This window comes from Lissotriton helveticus, chromosome 7 (assembly GCF_964261635.1).
Source record: "Lissotriton helveticus chromosome 7, aLisHel1.1, whole genome shotgun sequence".
NCBI lineage: Eukaryota > Metazoa > Chordata > Amphibia > Caudata > Salamandridae > Lissotriton > Lissotriton helveticus.
The window spans coordinates 849,927,081-849,944,225 of NC_136068.1; the positions used below are offsets into that span (position 1 = coordinate 849,927,081).

Below are 17,145 nucleotides of genomic sequence, written 5' to 3' on the forward strand. Positions count from 1 at the left end.
TTACAAGAATGTTGCAATGGGGGCGGTGTTTACTGCACCCAGTAAATATCAATGCCCTGAGACGTGGTATCTCAATGGGCGCAAGTGTTGGTCCTTAAAGTGAGGCATAATTTGCAAATGCAGTTTTTATTGCACCAAAATCAACGTTTTGCCTCCTTACAGCATATTACTCTAACAAATGTCAACAGGTTCCACCTGCCAAAACCTATGAGGGGAGAAAACAAGTCAATTTTGCAGAGGGATCAGAATGTATCACCTAACTGCGAATCAAGGCCTTTGTTTCCCTTTATAGAAGGCATGAGGGATATTGTGCCCCATGAAAGCACTGAAGCCCACACAGTGACAGCTGTTAATATAGATCTAAAGCACTAATAACGATTGCTGATTGAGGTACTTTTCGTTTAATAAGGGGGTTAATGGTGAAAAAGACCACTATTATGGCCTTTGCAATGTTTCAGCTTTAGAGCTTGAAGGCATAGCCGCCAAACCTTCAGGGTTTAGTGGCATCACATTGGAGGCTGCTGATCACACCACATTGATTTCATACCGCATTGATGAATATTTATCATTAATCTTAAGTGGGTGGAAATTGTGTTGTGGCTGAGATGTCCCAAAATCATGACTTCCCGTGGACCTGGCAAGCCTCTCTCGACCACCTTTAATCTTCTCCCCTGCCCCTTTTCGCTGCTGTACCTATCACTTCCCCACCCCTGCAACAGTTGCACCTACTTCTGTCGCCTCATGACTGTTATCAAAAACTCTCACGTGACTGTCGTTCAGTTCTCAACCTGTAGCTGTGACTCCACTCCTTCCCACAAAAATGGTAGATTTGCAGGACACACATTTGAAAATGACTTTAACACATCTAAGTTATCTCTGACTGCCTCAGAGACATTCCCTCAGCTTTCGGCGCAAAACCTCTGTAGTTAACCCGTGAATTACTAATAGCAGACCTAAAGCCAATATTAAATGCGTTATGCATTATTTACCATTCTAGACGTCAGGTAACACCAATAATTCACTCTAATGAATATCTATTCAATTATACTGCATTATGTCCTAATCCACAGGTGGAAATAGCCAGAGTATCAGGGAGGATTTTACCACTAAAAGTTTAAAATGTGCTATTCTTTCCCTGATAAAGGACATCCACTCTAAAATCATGAGTCACAAAGCTAGTTGTATAAATAAATAGCAACATTTATGTGTTTAGAAGTTCAAAATCATGTTCCTGATTCATAGAATTAGGAAATATGACTGTTTGGACTCACAAACGTAGGTCTTCACAACGACCAGTAGGGATCATATGGGCGGTTAGGGGGCATTCCAGAACTGGGACACCAGGCAAAGATGACAAAAGAGCAAATCTGGATGTTGATACAACATTTAGAGTAATTTCCCCACCCTGAAAATGTCAGCACTTGATCTAGTATCAAAATGGGAAAAGTTAGGGAACACCCATATATTTGGTGACATAGCACCTTCCTGCGTGACAGTAAAAGGGCTGAAATGCACTATATATAATGAAATATGGTGAATTCCAACCCTTCCCCTTGCACCATGGCACAGGCACCCTAGCACCATGGTGCACGGATGCCAGTGTTGCATACTACACAAAATCAATCCTGGGAGGCATATTTCTCTTTATATGGTTGCTGCAGAAGGCAGTACAAACAGTAAGTGAAAGAAACGAGGAGAAATAGAGATATTTCTCCTTGTTACGCCATGGGAGCTGCGTGGGAAAACTCACCAAACGCACAAGGAATGCCTTCACAGGGCAGAGTAATGCATGGTGGAAGGGTACCTGTGTAGGTGCTAGACTGCCGAAAGTGTGCCAGCAAAGGAGAAAACGCAGGAATGGGCTCTATTGACTTAAATACAGCTCATTCATGCCCTTTCCCTGTCACGCAGTACAATGCAGCACAGTGACCTTGTGCGGTGCACTGGGTGATAAGATCGTAAGTAGACCCCTATCTCTCAAGGAATGTATATTCAGAGTTTTGGGTTTTCTTATATCATTTGGGCTCATCAAGTCTGCCAGTGGGATTGACATTGAATCTCAGAGGTAGAAGATGGGTGTTTGCTCTGCTGTGGTGCACTGTGTCAGCCTGGTTCAATGATATTCTTGATTTTACCATTGATCTAACCAATTTCAGTGAACATACCATTTAAAAAAAAAAAAAAAGGTCTCTAACCTTCTTTAGTTCCTTTATTAGGTTACTAATTTTTACCTTTTTTGATTCAATTATTGACAGCATCTCATCACGAGATGGCTCCAAGTATTGTAGCTTTGGAGAAAAACTAAAGTTATGGGTAATACTAGTTAGGGTTTGATAAAGAGTACACTATTTATCTGTCCTGGATTCCCCCTTCCTTTTGTTGAGCTTTCAAGAATGAAATGAATCCCTTTGTTCACTTGGTGACACCTAGCTGGGATGGACTTCAAGGAAGCAGAGGTTTCAGAAGATTCCAAAGCGCCCTTTTCCATTTGCCCATCTCCAGGGGTAACTGAACCAATGGAAACAAGGGGTGGGGGGCTTATCATCTGTAGTAGAAAACATGCTATTGAAACAATGAGCAGGGATAAAGCTTGTTTCATTCTTTGACAGTGGGACTGGGTTGCATCCCTCCTCCTTCTCTTATCAAACCACCTTCTTCTCCTAATGCTCCTATGGAGAATTGCCTGCATCGTGGTGGTAGGACATGTTGGTGGTGACAGTGGAAAGGATGGGGCAGATGATCAATGTAGCTTCACCTGGACGCTCTGAAGTCCTAAACCGATTGGCCGCAATGTAGAAATGGGGCTGCTGTGCATTTTCTCCAAATTCACTTCAACTCTGCCTATTGAGAGAACCTCATCTTGCTTCAGTGCTCAGACCTAATTGCTTCTCCATTTTCCATGACTGACTGAAGAAAGACTTAGGGAAAAACTGCAGAAGGGACAGCAAGGTTCATAGGACTGCCTCCCAGCCTGGTGGGTTTAGAATTCAGTTTTTTAGGCGTGACTGATGCGATAGAACAGGAAAGACGGGTTAGTCAGAGTAGCGATAGCAATGGTGGCAAGCAACAGTAAGCAAAACAACAATCTGTAAGAGAAGGGGAAGGGAAATTAAACAGGCATTATGGAATTGTAATCTTGCACAATGAACGATGGGTCGCTCACCAGGTGTCAGCTGCCAAGGAGAAAAGTGGGAAAGGCAGAACGGCTCAATCTTGAGTGTTTTAGGTCAGTCAGAATCAGAAGACACGGGTACTTGTAATACTGCTATCTGTGTGTTTTGCAGTTTACCTGTTTCGTACCTCCCTGTAGTGACGTAAGTGTAGTACCGTTCCACTGTGTACTGTGACAGACGTAGAGAATCCATGCCACGCACAGAGTCGTTCCCTCTCAGCCAGTAGTAAGCCAGGTCGTCCATGGTGTAGCCCCCTAAAACAGAATCACAGGCATAATTGGTAAGGAAAAAGATTCTGAAGACATTTTCTCTAGTTAAGTGGATTCAGAAGTGACTTTTTCCTTTGAGGTCGTTGGTCTCAAAAGGTCATTGGCTAAAGGGAATGGGAATCATTCATTAGAGCTATTTATTGCAAGAGTTAGACCGTCATAGTTGGTATCTTCCGTGATTAGAATATGTATGTCACTAGCACCTATCCCAGCAAGGCCAAATCAACCTTCCATCCATCGGAGGTTGGAACATTGAGTGCCCTTCCAATTAATGAAGGTGCTTAGAAAGAGTAGAAGTGGTATACTAACCGCTATATTAAAAACAAGGTTTCATTATTATCTTGTGAATCCAACCTTGGGTTTATTTAATATGATATTACCTAAGTAGATATGAACAGAAAGGCGCTCGGCGTGAGTTGTGCAAAGTATTATAAAAGGCGGAAAATTCAATTATTTTCCAGCAGTTTAGAAAATGAGCTTTATCAGTGTTGCTTCCCAGTACAATCATAAAAGAATGTTAATTACTCAATGCACGTTAAATCACCGTGCAATATTGCCATTTTCGAACATGACCCTCATCATATACGATGATTTTCGTACTGGGTAATAAATGATCTCCAATATTTTATTACAGGGTTACAAAATATCCAAGCTAATAAAAGTGAAATATTTTATGCAGTGTTATTTCCTCCAACACTTGAATGTATCTTTCCCAGGAGAAGAGGCAATACAAATTACAGGCTTCCTTTTAACTTTTGTTAGGGCTTTAGCATAAAGGGCTTTAGCATCAATGGTGCTTGTTCAAGGCAGAATTCTAAAAAGAAGCATAAACTATTGCAGGAGACTACTGACATTTACTAGTTTTGTCTCTAAGTTAGGTAGTTATTATCTGTTCTGAAAATGATTTATTATTTTAGCCATCATTTCATACATACAGAAGCTTATGCCTATGTGACATGGATATACGTTTTGAAACAGAAAGCGTGATCAATCAGCAAAGGAGATGTACAACCGGTCCCAGGATGCTTGTTTCCGGTCCAGGGAAGACATGGCTTGGCAGTTCGGGCTGGACTGTTCCCATGAGGCACAGGGTCAGACTGATTTGCATATGGCCATGTCTGAACTGGGGTGGCTGAGTGGGGTAAAGAATGGTGATGGATTAAACCCAGATCAGTTGACTGGGGGTGAGTGTTTGATTTGCTCAAGCGCTCCGTCCATCACCCCTTTTGTATCGCTTTGTTCGCCCTAAGTGTGGCAGGGTATGCTCAGACGTGAGTCCCTTGCTCACTTGGCCACTGGATTCAAGATAGCCTGGCTGATGAGGATTATGAATCCGAAACCGGTCTCAGGATGCTTGTTTCCGGTCCAGGGAAGACATGGCTTGGCAGTTCGGGCTGGACTGTTCCCATGAGGCACAGGGTCAGACTGATTTGCATATGGCCATGTCTGAACTGGGGTGGCTGAGTGGGCTAAAGAATGGTGATGGATTAAACCCAGATCAGTTGACTGGGGGTGAGTGTTTGATTTGCTCAAGCGCTCCGTCCATCACCCCTTTTGTATCGCTCATTTGTATGGGGGCATGAATCCATACAAATTAGGGAATGCTTTGCCTTTGTGTAAGTGCCATATTACAGACCCGGCGCAGAGGATGGCAGGAGGTGCACCGAGTGTGCATCACACAGAGATGGCACACAGTCAGTCCAGCTCTCAAGGGTGCAACTTGTGATGGGCGCACAGCGGTTCCATGCACCCTTTGGCATCCCTCTACAGGTGGGTGTAGGCAATCTTTATCCCCCTTTGAAACAAAAGCTTGGTCTCTGCCTTTAGTTCAATGCATATTGGTAGCTTTAATCATCTAACACTCCTTTCACTAATGCCTTGTGTTTCCACTGCAGGCACAGGTTTGATTCTGCCATAGGAAAAGTGAATTTGTAGTGATAGGGTGAACTCTACTAGTCTGTAACTGCCGCAACTAGTTAAAGGTGCAGCGCATCACAGACCTGTCCCAGGCTGAAAGTGAAAAAGGATACACAATCGGAAAAAACATGTGTTGATGTATTTAGAGATGGGTTGTTGGAGGTAAGTGGTATGGCATGAGACATATTGTCAGATTTTTCCCTAACAGTCTAGTGTTTCAGTTCAATATGATGAGACGAGAAGCACATTCAGAAGCTATGCAATCTATCAGAAGTAAAACATCTAGGTGTTGGCCACTTGTACTCAGCATTCAATGCTTTAAAAATCTAGAAATTGTTTCATTTTTACAGCATATCTATTAATTAAGTGTGGCTTAGCAGTTTTCAACCATTAAACCAAAACAATTGATAAAACTGTTGACCTTTAGCCTCCCTGCAGGGTCACCCCCAAACCTTTTGCCTTCACCCCTTCTGGTTTCTGAACCTGTTTTTGTTGGCTTTTAGGATTCTGTGTATTTTACCTCTGCTAACCAGTGTTACAGTGCTTGTGCTGTCTACTTCACACATGATACAATTGCCTTACACCCAATTGACACATTTAATTTACTTATAAGTCCCTGATAAAGTGGTACTACATGTACCCAGGGCCTGTAAAATAAATGCGACTATTGGGACTGCAGCACTTATTGTGCCACTCACTTAAGTAGCCCTTTACAACATGTCTCAGGACTGCCATGTGTGAATCTTTAAACTGCCAATTTAACCTGGTAAAATAAACTATTTGCCAGGCATAAACCTCCCTTTTCAATGCATACAACTAGGATAGGCTCTAAACAGCCCACAGGGCACAGTGCATTGTATATAAAAAGGTGTACATGTGTCTTTAGGTTTTACATATCCTGGTAGTGAAAAACACCTAACTGTGTTTTTTACTACTGAAAGGCCTACTTCTCCCTTTAGGATAACATTGGGTTACCTTATTACATTTAATAAGAGCTAACATTTGATGTGAGCATGTAGAAAAGTCCTGTTTGGGTCAAATTAATTGTTATTTAAAATCCCCTTTAATGGTAAAGTTGGATTTTAGATTACAGTTTTGAAAATGCCTTTAGAAAGTTGGCATTTTCTTGCTCTAAACTTTCCTAGGCCTTCTAAGAGTTCTAGGTGCCTGTTAATTGCTTCTCTATCAGGGATGTGCACTGGGCACAGACAGTGAAAAGAAGGACCTGGGTGTAGTTTTGAGAGGCAATCTTTCCAGAATAGGAGTGATTGAGCTAATCCCTGCCTTACTTACATTTCAAAGGAGTTGCTGCAGCACACTCAATAAGAACTTGACACCAGGCCTTTCTCACCCTAAACATCTTGGGACCTGGGTAGAGAGGAAGGACATTCCAGACCATCAGTGGGGGTGGGGTACAAACTCCAGAAATACCATCCATTTCAAAGATGAAACCAGGTATAAATCGTGGACACTCAGATCCACTCTTCAGTACGCTCCTGGACCTGTGGAATACTTCAGAAGGAGTGACATGTACTCAGAGAACTGCCTGGCTGCTTGAGGCCTGTCTTGTTTCTTAGAGGACTGCCTTCATGCTTGAAGCCCACCGTCTTTTTCAGAGGACTGCCCTGCTGCTACCAGAAGAATGCCCTGCTGCTTGAGGCCTGCCTTGTTCTTCAGACGACTGTCCTGCTACTTGAGGCCTTCTTTACTTTGTAAACCCAGGACTACCAGAGTGACTCCAAGGATCAGCTGGCTGGCCTCCTGATCTGATGTACAGGGACACAACACACTCCAGAGACCTCCATGCAACTGCCTAGCTGACCTGCTGCACCGGCCAAGCCTGGACTTTCCTGGTCCTGCAACTGGACCTGTCTGAGCCCTGCTGGCCTCTGCTGGAGTGAATTCTTGATCCCAAAGAGGTGCCTCTCCAGATCCTGGACCCTCGGCTGGTATCAGTTGAGCTTCTCTTGTGAGCTCCTGAAGTTTTGAATTGTGTATTCTGGACTTTGAAGAAGATATTTTTTTTAGTGAGACTAACCTAGTCCCTGTATCCAGCCCATGCTCCACCGAGATCGGCCTGAACTTGTGACTTTCCAGCTGTCTAGCACAACAGATGACCATGAGTGGCGCGTTGTGCTTTAGGTGTCTCATGCTTTTAAGCGCTATACTTACCTAAAACTTTCATATTGCATATGTCCAGTTCTACTGATTAGAATGGATTTTTGTCTTTCTGGTCTCAAATTAGTCATTTAATTTTGCTCTATTATAAACTGGTGTGGAATTTTTCTGGTGTTGGGTTTCCACTTTATTACTGTTTGAGCGCTGCATAAATACTTTATAGCTTGCCTCTAAATTAAGCCTAACTGCTTTTGTGCCATGCTACCAAAGGGTTAAGCACAGGTTAATTTAGTGACGTTTGTGATTTACCCTGACAAGGATTGTGGTTGCTGCTTGAGACAGGTTTTCACCACCCTCAATCAAAAAACAAACTTCTTACAATTAGCAAATACAAAATCAACCCAAAGTGCTGTTTTCAAAGATCTTCATTTTTCACCAGGGTTTACACTGTTTTGAGCTGGGATTATAAATCAGCTCTGGGTCCCCCAGTGACATTCCATGTGAAGTTGGTATATCATCATGTTTCAGCTAGGAACCAAGCAGCTGAAGCAGTATTAAGCTGCCTTAAGCATTGTGTTGTTCTTTCACAGCTGACGCTCTGTATGGACATAATAAAAAGATCAGTGGGATGCTTCATGCGATGCTTTGCACCTGTATATAGATCACCTGCTGCTTAGATTGCTTAACCTAAGTTCTACCAGCAATACAACATTTTCTTGTGGGTAAACCTCCTCACTGAGTTCAGTAATGTGCATTCCAGGTCGGGAACACCCAGAAAAGTAGGTAAATACCTGCAAATTTGGCTGTAACTTGTAGCTACCTGGAAATTCACACATTTCTAGAAGGAACATTCCCACCCTTTATGTGTCACAGATGTACTGCTGTCAAGGAGCAAGTCAGTATAAAAGGTGGGAATGTGGATAAAATTGTTCGAATGGAAGGGAAAAATAAATATATATTCACACTTTCGAAATAAATGAAAATAAAATGTACGTGTAAATGAACTTGAGTAAAACATTCCTGCATGCTCTATTACTGCTTGAGAAAATGTTTATACACACCGATTCTTGGGAACCCTTTGGAATTAACCGACAGTCAGAAATGTGAGGACATATTAGGCCTAAGTGAATGAGGCTACATTGTATACGTGGTAAATCTACTAGACTACATTTCCAACACTGTTCATACCTGACTTTTGGGAATCTACTTATGGTGATCAAGATATCCTTTTAATGCCACACAGACAACCTATCAGTAATGTGTTTATTCAAAGCACTGGGTCATGAAACCTCCGTTCCCTATTACTGATTAAAACTTCCCTACACCAATCCAGAGTTAGTCGAATATAAAAACCTGTTTTTCTTGCTACTTTTTTCGACCACCCAGAGGAACAGGACAAAAACACGCAAAGCAATTCGCTCGAAAAGGCACAGTAAGCAGGAACAGTCAATATTTGCAAACGATTTATGCTTTTCAGAGCAATTGGAAAACTTCAGAATGGTCGAATATTTTCACGTTTCTGTAGAATGTCATACTTACAGCTTTCCAACTGCAGTTTGCAGGTCTGTTTGTCCATGGGATATTTTGCCAGGTCCATGTTACAAGAAACAGTAGTTGTAATTCTTTGGAAGAAATAGATCAGTGGAGTTACACAAATAATACATTAAAGACACACCAGTTTTGCAATGAATATTGCATTCACCACTGAACTGGCAAAATCTGAAATCTATTTTGTTTTTTAGATAGCAGTAATGGAACTAAAGCACCTAAAGGCACTACAAGCACAGCGACAAAGCATACACACCGTCACAGGAATTATGAAATTGTGCGGACGTGGCGATTTTTACATAATTATGAATTTGCTACAAAATCTATCATCTACTGCATAATCTGCGGAGTTTAGCAAAAATAAAATGTTCTAGCTCAAATTGTTCATAAGTTACTAAAGACGTAGCAACACAGGTTGTTGTGTAGTGAAAGACCCTTTGCAAAGTTTGTGTAGCTTATTGCTGTGTTTCGGTGTTAAACTGGGACTAGTGAATTGCAACCAATGCCAAGACAGTCTTGAAAAAAGTTTACAAATGACAAATTGCTGAGGTAATATATTTCCAAAATGTGCCGCATAATTTGCCTTTTCCTGCCGCATAATTCCAGTTGGCCCTGAGAATACTTAATATTTTAAATTTCAAAGGCAATGAATTCTAAACCATTTCTATAATTTGCATACAGTGATTTACGTCTACACTAGTACACCTTCCTTTGAAAATTATAGTAGAATTATCTTACTTATAAAAGTTGTGTAATTAGGACTGACATGCCATAACAGTTGTACACTGAACTATTGCTACCAATTCTTGAAAATACACACAGAGAGGGACGCCTCAGGGTAGCTATCGCGCTCTACAAATACTATTTTAATTTCATTCATTTCATTTAATTGCATCCACAGGAGTCAGTCATAAACTTTATTCAGATTTACACATAAATCCAGAAAAGCACAAGAAAAAAGACAGCTCGCTTTACAGCCTACAACGTGCATTTGCATAACATCATTATTAATACAAGAGATTAAAAAATATACAGTTCCGTATAAAAACACACAAAAAGCCCAAGTCCATTTTGTATAAGCTAACATGAAAAGTACAAGCAGAAATTCAATCAAGTGAATAGGATAAGGATAGAAGATAAAAAGACCTCAGCATTTTGACAGAGCCTAAAAGTGTGGAGAGGCAAGGCCAGGTAAATACTCTTGAACCTGAGGGCCACGTCACTATCTGACAGTACTATAGTGCAGAGTCTTCCTAATGCTCATGCAGGCCCATTAAAGTGCAGCAACTCTGCAGCATATTAAAGGGTCTCGGAGAGATTTAAAAAAATATAATGCTACTCGCGATTGTCTAAAATTACGACTTTCTAGAATTGGGAAAATATACTTTGCTCAAGCCAATTTAATAAAAATGCAAAATAAAACAATATGAAGATCAGACTGCTTCGATATGATATCACAGGGGCAAGGTGATAGGTCGGAATAGGTATACTTATTAGCAGGAAAGCCCAACATCAACGGAATTAAGTTCATTCGGAATCTGATTAGAATGAATCTATGCTGGGAATTATTAGCAATTCCTAAGTACGAATAACCTCCCTCCATGATTGTTGGTGTTTCTTGGTATAAAATCACCAGTTTCTTTAGACGATTCGCTTCATAACGATCAAAGGCGGCCTTTTTCAAGTACGATGTCTTAAGATCACACTTAGAAATTGTTTTGCAAGCCAAACAGTATCTTGTACCTGATGTCAGTAAGGGTCTTTTCCACATACTGTAGCCACGCTATTTTGTGCCAGTTATCTAGTCTAAGGCAATCTTTTATGATCCGTTGTGTAAGGCTCACTGTATCCCTACGCCATACCGAATGCCATAACATGATTGGCGCCTTTTTAATGCTATCAGTCAGGTAGGGCATGGTAAGCTCTAAATGACATGTATAGTTTGTAGAAGACTTAGGGAGAGAGGCTAAACCTTTGAAGAATATATCTTCCAGGCTTTGAAGAGAGGTGACAGCTGCCATACCCCAAACACCTGCCCCGAAGGAGGCGGCAGAAACTGTTTTAGCTTGGTAGATTCTTTTAATAGTTTCAAAAGGTTTTAGTCCCAGGCTTTTAGCGAAGGCTGAGACTGCATCCACAGGAGTTTTCTTCTCAGTTGCCTCATGATATTGTGCATCATTCCAACAAAAGTAGTTCCATCGGAATTTTTGAGATATTATTTTACATATGAAAAAAAAGACTACATCATCAAGCTTTCTTCTTTGCTGGCAAAGCAAATATGTCTGGCTTTAATTTTATAAACAACCTTATGCATGCAACATATGCAAATAGGGTTGGTGCATGCCTTTCTTTGCATGTGTTAACAAATTAAAATGTGACCTTTCGGCTTTGCCAATGTTGTTTTTGTAAATGTGCCAATGTCTTCCCTGTAAAATAGCATGCTTTCTACTTCTGTTAAAAATTGGAAAGTATTCATCTATACACTGTGAAAAGATATGTGTCCCCTGTAGAAGAACACACCTATGTTCGTCATCAGTGATGTTGTGCAGCTTGATTACAGTTAAAAACAAAAACAAACGCGGATGCCCATACCAATTTGTAGGCATGCATGCGTTCACCTACAAAATTACATGGTTGTTTTTTTTCTTTTTAGTTACCAATCTGAGTTGGATTGGTAACTAAAACGAAAAAAACTTGCAAAAATATTTATTTTTTAAAGTGTATAGGTGGGGGCACGGAAGCAATACAGTGGCCGGTGGGTGGAGAATTGCGAAGCAACACAGGGACCGTGGGAGAACGTTGAATTAAGCGAGGGAATGTGAAATCAATCTGAGGCCTGGAGGGGACGTGAAAGCAACTGGGGGAAGGCTGGAGCGAAAGCAACATGGAGGGTGTTGGGAAAGCAACACTGCAGTGCACGAAAGAGGGAAATCAATGGTGAGAAGCACATGACTAAGCGCAATAGGTAGGGAATGGGGAACAGCAGTTGGGCAACAGACAGCAACACAGAGTGCAGAGGGAGAGATGTATATGATGGAGATGGCTCAAAAACACACACTTTAATGGAGTGCTTCACATAAAGGAAAACGTGCTTCAAAAGCAAACAGTGATGCCAGCGTTTCAAATAGATTATAAAGAGGCAGTGCTCCTTCTCAGGGACATAACATGATTGATAATCTGGGACAACAATAAGAAGATACGTAATCAAACAAGAGTGCCTCCCACTACTCAATCACAGCCAAAAAATCAAGGCAAGTTGAAGACGCTATTTGTCGTTTTCAACCAGGTACTTTTATTTATACCAGTTATTTTTTAAGTTTATACCATGTTTGTCGAACACAACATATGATAGGCAGAAAAGACCTGTACATATCATAAATATTGAACAAAGTTAGGTTATTCAATGCAACATAATATCAAAATTAAATGTGGTCCTAAATGTGGTCACAACTGTACAAAAATCAATGTGAAACAGACAAAAACAATGAACATATATTACCAATACATGGTGCAACACATTTTTACATACGTAGAAGGTTTGATTAAAGCAAAGAAAGTGAAATGCAAAGAAAGGAAGAATTAGGAAAAGGAGCGCAAAAGTCAATTCGAAACTCTTTTTAAGCAATGGCTTAAAATTAGATTGTCCTTTTCTAATTGGCCGACGCGTTTCGAATCCAGGAATTAACTGTCCGGATTCTCCTCAGGGCATAGTTAATCTGTCTGTAGATTTACAAAAGGGAAAAAGTTTCAGTGTCATGAATAAGCAAAGAGGCAAGACTCCTTATGTTGTGACAATCAGCTAACACCTACCGCTTTTTAACGAAGTTAATTCAGCGGGAGGATTTGTCAGTGCAGACTGGAGGTTGAGTCCAAAAATTGGAACGCCTAAAATCAAAGTGAGTGGGCATTAGCACAAAAAGTGAACAATTGGATGTTGGCGCATACGGACAATTAAAAATTGAGCGTACCGTCATTAATTTCAAAGCTGGAGGGGACGGCTGTCTTTTGCGGAAAGAGGGGCTCAGCGGCGTGTTCACAATGACTGGAAGGCCCGTGGCGCTGTGTGTGAAAAAATGCATATATCGGTATTTGGAACCTGGGGTCTGGGTCTGAAACCAGTTTAGTTCCGACGTGCGGAAATCATACCTTTTAGATTTTTCAGGGATTGGTCCAGGGGGATCCTGGTGCCTGGAAGGATTTCGGCGTGTCAAAAAGGATTTAGACGGGCTCCGTCTCCGCTGAGGGAAAACGGGAGTATTGTTAGTATGGTTCTGGCGTTTCCCTTATGCAGCGCGCTGGTCAGCGGCACTTCGCCGCAAGAGCATCGCTTACCTCGGTGTGGCTCGGATAACCGCTCACAACATTCTGCCTGGTCTCCAAAGATGGATGCTGTCACGGTTGCTATGACAATAAGTCATTAAAAGTTCGCTAGAATTATGGGATTTGTAGTTTGTGCTCAGTCTCACTAAATCATTAAAAGTTCGCTTTGAATTATGGGATTTGTAGTTTGTGCTAATGTCTCATGTTTGAGTGGGTGGTGGCCATATTTGTGGTTAAAAACGAGGAAGTACTGAGACGCGACCGGAGCGGTCGTCAGGAACCAAGACAATATTGGATCAGAGTCTGGCGACTTCAGATAAGCTGTTGAGGCCCCTCTGTACACAGTTGAATTTCATTATTAGATACGCTTCTGTTTTCAGAAGCATTCTGTCTACATCCACGTTGCTCTGTGACGGACGCAATGTGTACAAGACCGTCCATTTAAGTTGATTTGCATCATGGCTGGCATTTATAAAATGTTCAACCATGGGGGCAGTCATAATTTTATTCTTGATCCTGGACCGGTGTTGGCAAATGCGTGTGTTAACTTGTTGTGTGGTTTTGCCAATATAGATTTGGTCACAGGGACACTGGACCAGGTAAACGACATTCTTGGTCTTACAATTTGAAAAGTCTGAGTGTTTCCATCTGGTAGTCCCATGTAGGAACTCATCGCCCTCGATAGTGTTTGGGCATACAACACAGGTGCCACACTTGTGGTGCCCCGTAATTGGTTTAAGGTTCCACTGACTCAACAGGTCACTTTTCTTTTTGGGTAAAGTCACGTCCGCCCTCATGATGTGTTGTCCTACATTTTGATTCCTCTTGTAGGCAAACAAAGGATTTGATAATGGGCAGTCTAAATTCGCCAATAGGTGCCAATTGCTCAGCACTGTTTTTCTCAATCTGTGAGTGTCTGGTCCGAAGGTGGTGACACAGACCAATCTTTCAAGCTTAGGTTTGGGCCGTACTTGCAGCAGAGTTTCACGGGGGGTGAAACGTGCTCTTGTTAGTGAATGCTTTAACAATTTTTTGGGGTACCCCCTCTCCTGCATTTCTTTGGCAAAACGTCTCAGCATGAGACGTGAAGTCTCTCAGGTTCGAACAGTTCCTCCTAATACGCAATAATTGCCCATATGGAAGATTAGATTTCAGATTCCTGGGATGAGCACTCTTATGGTGCAAGATGGTATTCCTGTCTGTATCCTTCTTATGGAGGGAAGATTTTAGAACACCATTGATGTTTATGATTTCAACGTCAAGGAAGGTCATCCTTTCATTGCTTTGTGCCATCGAAAATTTAATATCAATATGCCGGTTATTAAGCCAGTCATGGAAAGCTACCAGGTCTGTCTGGCTCCCCTGCCACAGGAGCCAGACGTCATCTATGTAGCGGAACCATTGTAGAATGTGTTGTTTGAAGGGATTGTTGCTGTCAACGAACATCTGTTCGTACTGCGCCATGTAAAGTACGGCCATTTCTGGGGCATAAGGGCACCCCACGTATAGAGGGAGGTTACATCCATTGTGACTAGCAGTTGGGTCTCAGGGTTGAACACTGTGTCTTCAACTTTGTTGAGGAAATCAGTCGTATCGCGTAAATACGATTTGACCGTTTTCAAAAAAGGTTTCAAAAAGAAATCCACGTACTGGCGGGGCGGAGGTGGTGTGGGCCCGTGAAAAATATTTAGCAGAAGGCAATAAACAGGTAAACAACGCAACCTGGTACAGACACCTCAAAGAAGACCCAGTCAAAGACATCCAAAGACTAATTGCAGACACATTACAGAATGGTGTGGACGGTGTTTTTTTGGGCAAAAAAGAGCATGGGGCAACAGGGTCAGAGCTGATTTGCATAAAGCCATTATCTGACCCAGGGTGGTGTGGAGTGCAAAAAAACGATGGATTTGGGCCCAGATCTTTTGACTGGGGGAGTGTGTGACATTGATCCACATTCAGTCCATCACTTGTTGTTTTTTGTATTTACTAAGGAAACACCCGAGAACTCCAGTGCTTTATCTCTTGCCAAAAATCCACAAGAGCCTTCAAGATCCCCCAGGACGCCCAATCGTGTCTGGGTGTGACTCGTGTCTTGAGCCTCTGTCGCAGTACGTGGATTTCTTTTTGAAACCTCCCTCTATACGCAGATTCCGCAAGAAGAAGCGCTAGAGGTGATGGAAATTTATCTAAACCAGAGAGAGAGGCCCCACCAAGTACCCACTGCTTTCATTCTAAGATTGGCCGAAATTGCATTAAAAAAGAATTACTTTTCATTTAATGGGGAGTTCTTCATGCAGGTCAAGGGCACCGCGATGGGGTGCCCTTATGCCCCAGAAATGGCCGTACTTTACATGGCGCAGTACGAACAGATGTTCGTTGACAGCAACAATCCCTTCAAACAACACATTCTACAATGGTTCCGCTACATAGATGACGTCTGGCTCCTGTGGCAGGGGAGCCAGACAGACCTGGTAGCTTTCCATGACTGGCTTAATAACCGGCATATTGATATTAAATTTTCGATGGCACAAAGCAATGAAAGGATGACCTTCCTTGACGTTGAAATCATAAACATCAATGGTGTTCTAAAATCTTCCCTCCATAAGAAGGATACAGACAGGAATACCATCTTGCACCATAAGAGTGCTCATCCCAGGAATCTGAAATCTAATCTTCCATATGGGCAATTATTGCGTATTAGGAGGAACTGTTCGAACCTGAGAGACTTCACGTCTCATGCTGAGACGTTTTGCCAAGAAATGCAGGAGAGGGGGTACCCCAAAAAATTGTTAAAGCATTCACTAACAAGAGCACGTTTCACCCCCCGTGAAACTCTGCTGCAAGTACGGCCCAAACCTAAGCTTGAAAGATTGGTCTGTGTCACCACCTTCGGACCAGACACTCACAGATTGAGAAAAACAGTGCTGAGCAATTGGCACCTATTGGCGAATTTAGACTGCCCATTATCAAATCCTTTGTTTGCCTACAAGAGGAATCAAAATGTAGGACAACACATCATGAGGGCGGACGTGACTTTACCCAAAAAGAAAAGTGACCTGTTGAGTCAGTGGAACCTTAAACCAATTACGGGGCACCACAAGTGTGGCACCTGTGTTGTATGCCCAAACACTATCGAGGGCGATGAGTTCCTACATGGGACTACCAGATGGAAACACTCAGACTTTTCAAATTGTAAGACCAAGAATGTCGTTTACCTGGTCCAGTGTCCCTGTGACCAAATCTATATTGGCAAAACCACACAACAAGTTAACACACACATTTGCCAACACCGGTCCAGGATCAAGAATAAAATTATGACTGCCCCCATGGTTGAACATTTTATAAATGCCAGCCATGATGCAAATCAACTTAAATGGACGGTCTTGTACACATTGCGTCCTTCACAGAGCAACGTGGATGTAGACAGAATGCTTCTGAAAACAGAAGCGTATCTAATAATGAAATTCAACTGTGTACAGAGGGGCCTCAACAGCTTATCTGAAGTCGCCAGACTCTGATCCAATATTGTCTTGGTTCCTGACGACCGCTCCGGTCGCGTCTCAGTACTTCCTCGTTTTTAACCACAAATATGGGCCACCACCCACTCAAACATGAGACATTAGCACAAACTACAAATCCCATAATTCAAAGCGAACTTTTAATGATTTAGTGAGACTGAGCACAAACTACAAATCCCATAATTCTAGCGAACTTTTAATGACTTATTGTCATAGCAACCGTGACAGCATCCATCTTGGGAGACCAGGCAGAATGTTGTGAGCGGTTATCCGAGCCACACC

The 17,145-nt window shown here is 42.1% G+C and overlaps 1 protein-coding gene across 1 annotated transcript in view; it reads right to left on the minus strand.

Annotated features, from left to right (window-relative positions):
* The window catches only part of GABRP (gamma-aminobutyric acid type A receptor subunit pi), a 102,581-nt gene that overhangs the window by 22,837 nt on the left and 62,599 nt on the right, over positions 1–17,145 (minus strand). Inside the window, exons 5-6 of the mRNA XM_078650712.1 lie at positions 9,017–9,099; positions 3,290–3,427 (exon numbers count right to left, since the gene is read on the minus strand). Coding sequence (XP_078506838.1) covers positions 3,290–3,427; positions 9,017–9,099 — 221 coding nt within the window. The remainder of the gene's footprint in view (positions 1–3,289; positions 3,428–9,016; positions 9,100–17,145) is intronic.